Genomic DNA, 11,077 nt, shown 5'->3' with positions numbered 1-11,077 from the left:
AGCCACTATGATCCAATCTAGAAATGGAATGTTATAGGCCAAACACTATCCTATATATTTTTCTTTCCATCAGGGAAATAAAAATACCATGGCTAATAAAAAGAAAATCTATAAGGGAAAAAATCCAAGTGTATCTGAAATTTAGTTTCTCGTTAAGGTGTGTTGTGAGGCTAAAGTTTAACTTTTTAGTAAGATAAAAACCAAAAATAACAAACAAGATAGATGTTTATCTCTCTTTCAAGGTCAAGAAGTTCAAAGGGAGATAGTCCCAACTGGTTTGGTCCTTCTGGTATCAGGAACCCAGGCTCTTTCCATCTTGTTTCTGCTCTATGAGTGGCTTGTGGTTTCCGTTTTCAAGAGTCCTGGTGGTCTCATATGACTGCTGCAGCTCCAGTCACTACATCTGCATTTCAGCCAGCAAGAAGGAGGAAGGATGAGGAATGGCATATCCTCTCCTGTTAACACCATTTAAATTGAATGACAAGATATAAAGCACATCTTTGTGGTTTTAAATTTATTTTGTAACTACATCAGCAAACAAAAATTATCTATTGGCGTTGGAAGAGTGTGTAAAGAAAATATCTAGAATATATGAACTCTATTTTAGGTATGCAAGAATCTCGCCTGAGTCTCTCCAGTCTACCAGAATGCCAGATTTTAAATTTCTTGTCGGCCAATTATTTTGGAAACATTTTAATTTTAGAAGCTGTTTACTTTAGGCTATCTTACTGATTAAAAACAGCTACTTTTTACTCGGAGTATCCTTAATAAAATGGCCAAGGGAAACTTTCACTGGAGAGCATACCTGCAAAACAGTATCACAGCTGTTAGTGTGCCCTGTTTCAATCAAAAAAACAATTACCTGTGAAGCAAAAATTCCATTTTAAAAATAAGATGTTTACTGTCTTCATGAGAATTTTTAAATTTAATTTTTAGAATAGATAATACAATATGTTTCAAAATGAGAAAAAAGGTAAAAATAAAGTTATACATTGAAGCATCTCCCATCAATTCAGTAACCACCTCCATAGGGAAGGGCATTTATTGCTTTCTTGTATGCTTTTCCAGTGTTACTGAATATGTGTGCAAACACAAGTAAATATATTCTTGTTTACTCCTTTCTAACATAAGAGGCAGCATACTACCAACAGATTTGCATGTTGTTTGTTTGCTTGTTTGTTTTGTTAACAATATGTCTTGGAGATCTTTTCACATTAGTAAAAAAGATAATTTTTTAATAACTGCATTGTATTCTCTTGTATGCATATATTAAGTAATTTATCCAACCATTTCCCTATTGATGAACATTTGGGTTATTTCCAATATTCACAATTATTAAGAAGCTTTTGTAATGCATTGTTTATGACATAGCTGGAAAAGTCATTCTGGGGGAAAAAAGAGAGCAAAATGACTCTACCCACAACTTTAACCAGATAAATAAATAAAATACTTTTAAGTTCATAAACAGTTTAAGTTTCAACTCAGAATCTGTAAGTTTTTACATTTAAAAATTTACAATGTCTGTAAAATATTACACCTTCCAGACATTTTATTCTTAACATTTTAGGTCAAGGACCCTTTTGAAAATAGCTGATGAAAGATATGGATGCTTTCTGCAGAAAAGTACGCACTCCAACAACATTTTTGCAAAATGTTCCAAGAGGTAACAGGCCATCTATTGTGACTGGTCATAGATCTAAGATTTTAAAATTCATGAACCAAACTCATTCCAGTAAGTTAATATTTCTAATTTCTTGCATGGTGGAGGGATTAAACCCCCCCCCCTTTTTTTTTTTTTTTTAAGATTGTATTGGGGAAAGGGAATAGGACTTTTATTGGGAAACTGTGTGTACTTCCGGGACTTTTCCAAGTCCAGTTGTTGTCCTTTCAATCTTAGTTGTGGAGGGCGCAGCTCAGCTCCAGGTCCAGTTGCCAATGTTAGTTGCAGGGGGCACAGCCCACCATCTCTTGTGGGAGTTGAACCAGCAACCTTGTGGTTGAGAGGACGGGCTCCAACCAACTGAGCCATCTGGCACTGGCCCATGTGGGAATTGAACTGGCAGCCTTCAGCCTTAGGAGCACGGAGCTCCAACCGCCTGAGCCACCGGGCCGGCCTGAAACACTTTTAATAGTTGTCTGAATAAAAAGAAGATTATTGCATATTAGATGGTGCAAAGCCTATGGGTGGGCTTTGTCTGGCTTCCATGGTGTTTTGATTTTTTTTTCTAAAACAATAATCACTATTTGTAACCTGGGAGACTTTGCACAAGGACCTATATTTTCAGTTTCTTCAAAAATTAAAAATCTAGTGTCAGTGGACATACATGCTCTCTGCAAGTGTGCAAGTGTGCAAGAACTTTCAGCCTACTTCCTCTTCTCTTCTGCCCAGCAACCCTGCTGTCTGGTCTTTATAGGCATATGGATTTGAGATTCCCTGATAAATCTTGAGTGTACATTTTGGAAACCCTAAGCTTCTGTCATTTTCTTTCTTGGTTTTATCCTGAGTTATTTAGGGATGACCCGAAAAACAAAGGTGAAAGCAGAAGGTTCTTGAAAGTTTTCCCTCTTCTCTCAAGTTCTCCTCACTAGGAGATGTGATAAGGAAGGTGGAGAAGAGAGTGGAGGCAGAAGAGAAAGGGCTGACAACTTTGCGAACATGAAGAAAGAGTGCCGAGGGTGACAGGCCAAGTTGGGTTCTTACTTAGGTAGATGAGGGACACCAGGGGAAGCTCATGATGCAATTGGGAGTGGAACATGAAGCCGTTTCATCTTGGGGAAGTTGGCTTTACCGAGTTTATCATCTTAGTTGGGTGAGTGTGTCACTTCAGGAAGTGACAGCAGGAGTAGGAACATGTGTCCCAGCTGTTGGAAATTCTACCCAGGGTGGAGTTTCTATCCTCGCCATCTGTTCCTGGGGCCTTCCCATCCATCTCCTTGGTGCTCTGGCATCCTGCCTTGACAGATGGCTCGGCTCAGTATCTTAGAAAATATTTCTCTGAACAATTTTTTCAATGCCTAACTTGTACTTAACATTTTTAGCTGGCAACTTTCTCTATAATCATCTTAGATAGCTTACAAACGGAACATACTAAATGTTCATTTATCTAACACTTATTGAGCATTTATAATATGTCAGGCACTATTCTAAATGCTTTTATTAACTCATTTAATCCTCACAACCACCCTCTGGTATAGGTCCTAATATCCCATAAGCAGAACTGGAGAGAATACAGTTTCAAAGTCAATTAAAGAATAAAATTACAAAACAATTTTGAATAAAAACATCATGAAACTTTAAAAAGTATTAAACTCACTCTACTCTGATATATTTAAATATTTAAAATTCAAAATCCGTTTCATAGCTTAATTTTTCAAACACAAAGGTGATTAAATTATGGTTATGAGGCACCAAATTAACGTAACTGAGTTACCGAAAAATGGATTGGTCTCTTGGGAAGAAAGTACAGGGTGATTTTCCTCCGGAGCAGGCAAGCTTTTCTGTTCTAGAATTTGGAGCTTTCCCATCCCAGGGATGCAGTTTACAGAATGTTTGTTTGGTGTTTATTTCCTTATTTGATTGCAGGATACCAAAAAGTCTGACCCGAATAGGCCTTTTCTAGAGGAGATCCTAGGCTAACTGAGATAAACTGCCTAGATTGTCTGTGAGGATAACTGTATGTGCAAAAAGCATTTTGAAGGGAATAAGGATGGACTAGAAGGGAGTCAGGTGCATTAGAGGAGACCAGAACCTGGAGGGTGGGTCTAGACAGAGACCATCTGGAGGTAACCAGGAAGACACAGGTTGCAGGCCTCTGCCTATTTCTCCTGGGTGTAAACCCAAGGGAAGGGAAGAGAACCATTTGCCACTGGGGGTTGAGGGGAGAATAATATCAGATTTTTGTTGACCTTGGCAAGTGGAAGCTTGCAGCCAGATATGACATGATTTACAAAAATGAGGAAATGTGGTACTTTTTATACTCTTATTGAGAAGCAATTCCTTCTTCGTGTGTGTGTGTGTGTGTGTGTGTGTGTGTGTGTGTGTGTTTGAGTGTGTATGTATCTCCAATGTTCGTTTTTCTGTTATTAAGCAAAACTCCTGTGCGCGGACTAGTTTTCTTTCATTCCTTCCACTTCATATTCACTGCCTTGGTCGCCCCAGGTTCACGGCAACCATCAATATTCCTCATAAAAAGGAACAGACTATTGATACATACAGCAATTTGAATGGATCTCAAGGGAATTGTACTGAGTGAAAAAAGCTGACCTCTAAAGGCTGTAAGCTGTATGATCACACTTACATAACATTCTTCAAATGACAAAATTATACAGATGGAGAAAAGATCAGTAGTTGCTAGGGATTGGGGACGGGGGGGAGAGGAAGGTAGCTGTGACTATAAGAGTAGCAGGAGCCATCCTGCACCGGGAACTGTTACTCGTCTTGGCAGTGGTGTCACAGACATCTATCTATATATGTGACAAAAGTGCATAGAACTAGGGGTGGCCAGATGGCTCAGTTGGTTAGAGCTTGAGCTCTTAACAGGGTTGCTGGTTCAGTTCCCACATGGGCCAGTGAGCTGCACCCTCCACAACTAGATTGAAGGATGACTTGGAGCTGATGGGCCCTGGAAAGAAACTGTTCCCCAATAAAAATTTAAAACAAAAAATGCACAGAACTAAATGCACACAAATGAATGCATAGAAAACTGACAGAATTTGAATATGGTCTACGAAAATTTCCTGCTTGTGATATCCCATGTGCTACAGTTATTCAAAATGTTACCACTGGGGGAACAGAGATGTCCGGTATTGCCTAATTTCATTCCTAGAACTGGGAATGTGTGTTTGTGAAATCCAGACCTTTCTCATGGCACAAGTTCTCAATAAAGTCAGGTTTAACTTGAGATCCAAAGAAAACCAAAACCCCACCTGCTAAAGAGGAGGATGGCGAACTAGGAGACGTCGTCTAAATGAGTAAGCCAGGTCCTCCCTCCTCTTTTCCATGTCCTCCTCAAATACTTGAAATGTCCTTGCGGAATAAAGATGCAGCTGGAATAAGACACAGTGGTGGTACAGAGAGCAGAGGCAGGCGTAAGCAGGTGGCCTGGAATGCGCTTCCTGGGCATGTGACCTGAGCAGACGCACCGCGGCGACACTTCCGCTGTCACCCACCGGTCCGGTCGGGTCCTCACCGTGGTGGAGCGCAGGACAACTTTCCCGCCAGTCTGTGGGCCAGGAATGCAGGGACACTTGGACAGGTGAAGTCGGAGCGACAGGCGGAGACAAGCAAAGGGAGGTGACAAGTGGAGAGGTCAGGTGTGAACACCCACCGACCGTGTTTACCAGAAAGACCTTGCTTCCCGATGGCTTTGCCCACTCCCTCGGCGTGGGGACACGAGACCGAATGGACTTTTGGGGTCACGAGATCCGAAGGGAGAAGAGGGGGAGGGATCCATTCCTCCGCAGTTGACGGTCCGGGTCTCCGCGCTGCGCGCCCGGAGGCACTGCGGGGACTGGGGCGGCGGCACGGGGGTCGCCGTGGCTGCCGGGGCTTGTTCTAGAGGAGGGGGTGGGAATGCTGTCACGGATCTGTCGCTGCTTCTCACCTCTCCCCAGCACTCCGGGGGCTAAAGCAAAAGCGAAAGCGAATGCGACTCGCGGGACGGCCCGTCCCGGGAGCCGCACCTCCTCCCAGACCGCCCGGCATCTGCACTCGCAGGCAGCTGGGCGCCCCAGCCTGTGCGGGCCCGAAAGGTAGCCGGCGAGAGCGCGGCGGAGGGTAAGGCCATGGCCTGCCTGCGGCTCCGGGGCTGCCGGATCAGCGACTTCTCGGTGCTGCTCTTGCTGCTGCAGCTCTGGCCGCCGGTGACGCCAGGTAGGGAAAAGCGTGCGCCCTTGGGCGGCGGGAGGGGGCCGGCGCGCCTGAGGGGGACCGCACTGAGCGCCCCACCTCCAGCGGCCGCGAGTCGGTGCGGGAGGAAAGGGGTGTGCGCCCGCCCGGGTACAGGGAGCTGGGCCGGCGCGCACGGGACACGTGGATGGAGCGGTGGCCAGGGGCAGAGCGCCGGTCCATGCGTCCCCACCCACTCCGGCTTACCTGGTCCCCCAAGGGAGGGAGCTGAGTGGCCAGGTTTTTAATACAATGTCTTCCGATTTCCGAGGCAAAGGGAAAAACCCGAGGGTTGCAATGGGGGATCCGAGTTGGAGTTGTACAGCAATTTCGAGACTTGCGTGAACGCGGTTCCCCGAGCCCCACGAGGAAAGCTGCGTGGATGGTGCACAGCGTGCAGTCCCCGCAGAGAACCCAGGAAAACGACCCTGTCAGTCCCCTCAGACGAAAGCAAATAACACGGGTGGGTAGTGGTAGGACGGGATAGGGACCGCGTCCCTGGGGAGAGAAACCGTGTGGGGCAGGTTGCACACCTGGGGACCTGGAAACAACTCCCAATTCTTAAGCAGCAGGAAACCGTGAGAGGGCGCGGGTGGTGCGGCAGCCTGGGGTACGCGCTCCTCCGCAAAGGGGAAGAAATGAAACTGGTGTTGTCTTGGTGTAGGTCTCATAGATGTCATCTCAGAGGGAAGAATGGAATGAGTGACTGGTAGGAGAAAGGATAGATGGGTCTGGCTTTATCCCTGTCGGCAGCGCTTCTTAATCTTTGTAGTCTGGGGGCTCTTTGAGGGTCTGATGAAACCTACACACCCTCTCCCCAGAAAAATGCACTTAAAAACTTGTATATAATTTTGGGGTCAGGGACCCACTGAAAGCCACCCATGGACTCCCCAGGAGAGTTAGTAAACCCAAGATATTTCTCCCTCCGATCCGCCCTGCCCCCCTCCTTCCCTCCCTTCCTCCCTCCTGAGTGTGTGTGTGTGTGTGTGTGTGTGTGTGTGTGTGTGTGAGTGTGTGTGTGTGTGTGTGTGTGTGTGTGTGTGTGTGTGTTTAAGACAAGACTCCCAGTCATTGACATCTAGTCATTGGGACCAGTCTGCCCAGCTGCTGCTGGCTGGCTTGGTGTGAATCCCATAGCTCTCTGGGATTCCCTTTAGTTTTATTTTCCTGAGACTATGTTTAGATTTTTCCCCCACATCCAAGAATCTGAGTTATGTGGGTGACCTGGTCAGTCCTCCCAGCTGACTAACCAGTGTCCTGTGTGACGCCTGAGATGTGGGAAATAGCCAGCAGACTGGGACAACTTGATTGCACAATGTGAAAGTGAAATGCAGTCAGAACCCAGCCAAGATGAGTCGCCAGAGTGCGGAGAGAACACTGCCCCATGTCTCTAAAGCTCATTGATCTCACAAAGTTATCACTGCCATCTGGGAACTCCTGATGTTTCTTAGTTTTTCCTTAACAGCTTTACTGAGGGATAACTGACAGATAAACTAGATACATTTAAATTGCACAATTTGATAAGTTTAGAGGTAATGTATACACTCATGAAACCATCACCACAATCAAGAGAAAACATAATCATCACTACCAAAAGTACCTTCATGTCCTACATACTTTTACCTCCCACTTGGCCCTGTCCCCCAGGCACCTGCCATTTGCTTTCTGTCACTATTGATTTATTGCATTTTCTAGAATTTTATATAGTGGAATCATATAGTATGTACTTTTTCTTCCATGTTTCCCCAAAAATAAGACCCAGTCTTAGTTCCTTTCTTTTTATTACTGAGTGGTAGTCCACTGCCCCGATATCACACAGTTTGTTTACCCATTCACTTGTTAATGGACATTTGGGTTGTTTTGGTTTTCAGCTATTGCATATAAAGCTGCTATGAACATTCACATGTAGGTTCTTGTGTGGACATAGGACTTCATTTCTCTTGGGTAAATGGCTTGGAGTGGCTAGGACTGGATCATATGACACGTTTATGTCTAATTCTTTATGAAACTGTCAAACCATATTCCAAAATAATTGAACTATTTTACATTCCCACCAATAGAGTGGGAGAGAGAGTTTCAATTCCTTGTCAGTACTTGGTATGTCTGCTTTTATTATTTCCAGCTTTATTGAGACATAATTGCCATATGACATTGTAAAGTTTAAGGAGTACAACATGATTTCATAAATGTATATATGTTGTGAAATGTTGACACAATGTTAGTTAACACATTCATCACCTCACAGTTACCAATTGAGAGAGAGAGAGAGAGAGAGAGAGAGAGAGAAAATGGTCAGTCCTTTTATTTTATTAATTTTATTGGGGAATATTGGAGAACAGTGTGTTTCTCCAAGGCCCATCAGCTCCAAGTCATTGTCCTTCAATCTAGTTGTGGAGGGCACAGCTCAGCTCCAAGTCCAGTTGCCATTTCAATCTTTAGTTGCAGGGGGCACAGCCCACTATCCCATGTGGGAATTGAACCTACAACCTTGTGGTTGAGAGCTCTCGCTGTAACCAACTGAACTATCCAGCCGCCCCTCCGGAAGCTCAGCGTCAGCTCATTGTCTTCAATCTAGTTGTGGAGGGCGCAGCTCACTGGCCCATGTGGGAATCGAACCGGCCACCCTGTTGTTCAGAGTTCACGCTTTAACCAACTGAGCCATCTGGCTGCCCCCTGGTCAGTCTTTTTAATTGTACCCATTCTAATAGGTGTATAGTGGCCTCTCATAGTTTTAATTTGCAATTTCCCAGTAACTAATTGTGGTGAGCATATTTTCATGTGCTTATTTGCCATATTTATATCTTCTTTGGTAAAGTGTCAGTTAAATCTTTGGTCCTTTTAAAACTGAGTTATATTGTGTTTTGAGAGTTCATTATATATTCTGGACACAAGTCCTTTATCAGATATATGATTTACAGATATTTTCTCAAAGTCTGTGGCTTGTTCAATCTCTTAACAGTGTCTGATGAAGATCAGAAATTTTTAATTTTGATGAAATTCAACTTATTAATTTTTTCTGTTATGTAATATGTGTTCAGTGTCATATCTAAGAAGTCTTTGCCTAACCCAAGGTCGCAAAGCTTTTTTTATACAATTTTTATAGCTTTAGATTTTAGATTTATGTCTGTGACTCATTTTGAGTTAATTTTTTTACATAACGTGAAGTATGAATTAAAGGTTTTGTATTGGTTTGGTCTGGAGTTTTTTTGCATACAGCTATCCAATTGTTCCAGCACCATTTGTTGCAAAAATTATCCCTGCTGAAGTGCCCTTACACCTTTTTTTTTAACATCAGTGTCCCTTCATGTGTAGACAAAATATCAATATACAAAAATCAATTATATTTCTATACATTAGCAATGAACAATTGGAAATTGAAATTTCAAAGAAATATCATTTGCTATAGCATCAAAAAGTATGAAATATTAGGGGTAAATCTGATAAAAGACTAGAAAAGATTACCCGTACACTGAAAACCAACAGCCATAGCTGAGAAACTTAAAGAGCTAAACAAATGAAGAGATATACCATGTTCATGCATTGTAAAAATTGGTATCTATAAGGTGTCAGTTCTCCCAAAATCAAAATTCCAGCAGGCTTTATTGTAGAAATTGACAAACTGATTCCAAAATTCACATGGAAATGCAAAAGACCTAGTATACCCAAAACAACTTTGAAAAAGAACTGAATTAGAGGAATAACACTTTTGGTTTTGAGATTTACTATAAAGTTACAGTAATCCAGACAATGTGGTATTGGTGTACAGATGGACAAAGAGCTAACAGAATAGAGGGCACCTGATGTTTTTAAGTGAGCTTAGAAGAGAAGTGGATCCAAATTATTAAATTTGCTACTTGGTAGTGTGATCCTGATGAGAAAGTCTAGAGAGCAGCCCATTCTTTATCACTAGCTGAGAAAATAATATAGTCTCAGATCTGTCCCTGCTAGTTGACAGTGCCACAAGATATACCAAGTTGTCATCAGTCTATTCTTATTCAAAAGGCCAGATTTGGAGGGATTCCCTACACTCCATCATCTGGAGTAGTAGGTCATTCACTTCTTAAAGGTCATCACAACCTGAAAAGACGATGGTTTGTTTGAAGATGAATATCCCTGTTCCCCCGTTCTGTTTTGGTTGTACAGAGTGTTAGTACACTTGGGGTGGTTTTACAACTTATGTCTTTAAACATTTTTAAACCATTTTTTAGAACTCTGGGGAGTTTTGCCCAAACCTTACATTTTTTATTTCAAATCAGTTTTACCTACTTCTTATTGCTCTGTGCTACCAATGATAGGGAGGAAAGTGATAAAAACTTCAATGTACAAAAAATATAGGATTTGTTGAACTCAACCTAAATGTTCAACAGTGGAAGATTGCATAAATAAAATGGAGCTGCTTTCAAATTGTGTACATATGATTCAGTTTTTACTAGAATGTCCAGAAGTAGTTGTCATTGAGCAGGGAGATATTATGGACTGTGTATGTCTGTGTAGTTGTCTGCCTTTTCTTACTTTTCTATCATATTTTGAATTGTTGTGCTTGGCCAGTTAGCTCAGTTGGTCACAGCATAGTGCTAATATTTTCACTTGCTTTTGTCCTAAGAACAATAAAATAAAACTACAAAATAACACAATAAAGATCTAGAATTTTGGTGTTTTTATAATTCATTTTAAATTATAGTTGATCCTCATGAAAACATATGGCATTGTTTTCATGACTTTATAAATTTTGCAAATTTCTCAAAATAAGGTTCTATAAAATCACTGCATATAATATTTGTGCATGCTATACATACATTTTACAATCATTTGCAATTTGTTTAAATAATTCCTTATTTGCTGGAGCTTCAATTACCTCTAAATGGTTGGATATTTAGGTTGTTTCAAAATGTTTTATGTTTTAAACAGCACAGAGTAGGAATAATTGGATAAAAACTAGCTATATAGAGCAAAAAAGGCAAGGGAAAACACCTGAAATTCTAAAAAATGGCTGAAATGTTTCTGGGAATATTCTTTTTCAATCAAATCATCACTCCAACTAAGTTTGTTTTGGGCTAAATCACTTTTGCCAAATTGATTTTACCAAATAGTATATAATGATGTGACTAAATGTATGAAATCCCCAAGTATATGCTCTTGGAATCCTATCAGTGTTACTCATTACACACGGTTGATGTTATCTGAATTTTT

At 41.9% G+C, this 11,077-nt stretch overlaps 1 protein-coding gene across 3 annotated transcripts in view; it reads left to right on the top strand.

The window, feature by feature from the left end:
* Window positions 1-648: 648 nt before the first annotated feature.
* The window catches only part of IL15RA (interleukin 15 receptor subunit alpha), a 54,911-nt gene continuing 44,482 nt past the window's right edge, over window positions 649-11,077 (top strand). The window contains exon 1 of one of the 3 annotated variants that reach the window (XM_074325026.2): window positions 649-5,872. In XM_074325026.2, coding sequence (XP_074181127.2) covers window positions 5,785-5,872 — 88 coding nt within the window. In that variant the 5' untranslated portion in view covers window positions 649-5,784. The remainder of the gene's footprint in view (window positions 5,873-11,077) is intronic. The other 2 variants (XM_019738264.3, XM_019738267.3) reach the window with 2 other exon arrangements.

The sequence above is a fragment of the Rhinolophus sinicus genome, chromosome 1 (assembly GCF_057876585.1).
Source record: "Rhinolophus sinicus isolate RSI-liver-muscle chromosome 1, RSI-T2T, whole genome shotgun sequence".
NCBI classification, from domain to species: domain Eukaryota; kingdom Metazoa; phylum Chordata; class Mammalia; order Chiroptera; family Rhinolophidae; genus Rhinolophus; species Rhinolophus sinicus.
The sequence above is the reverse complement of the archived record's forward strand: the minus strand, read 5'-3'. Positions and strand labels throughout refer to the sequence as shown.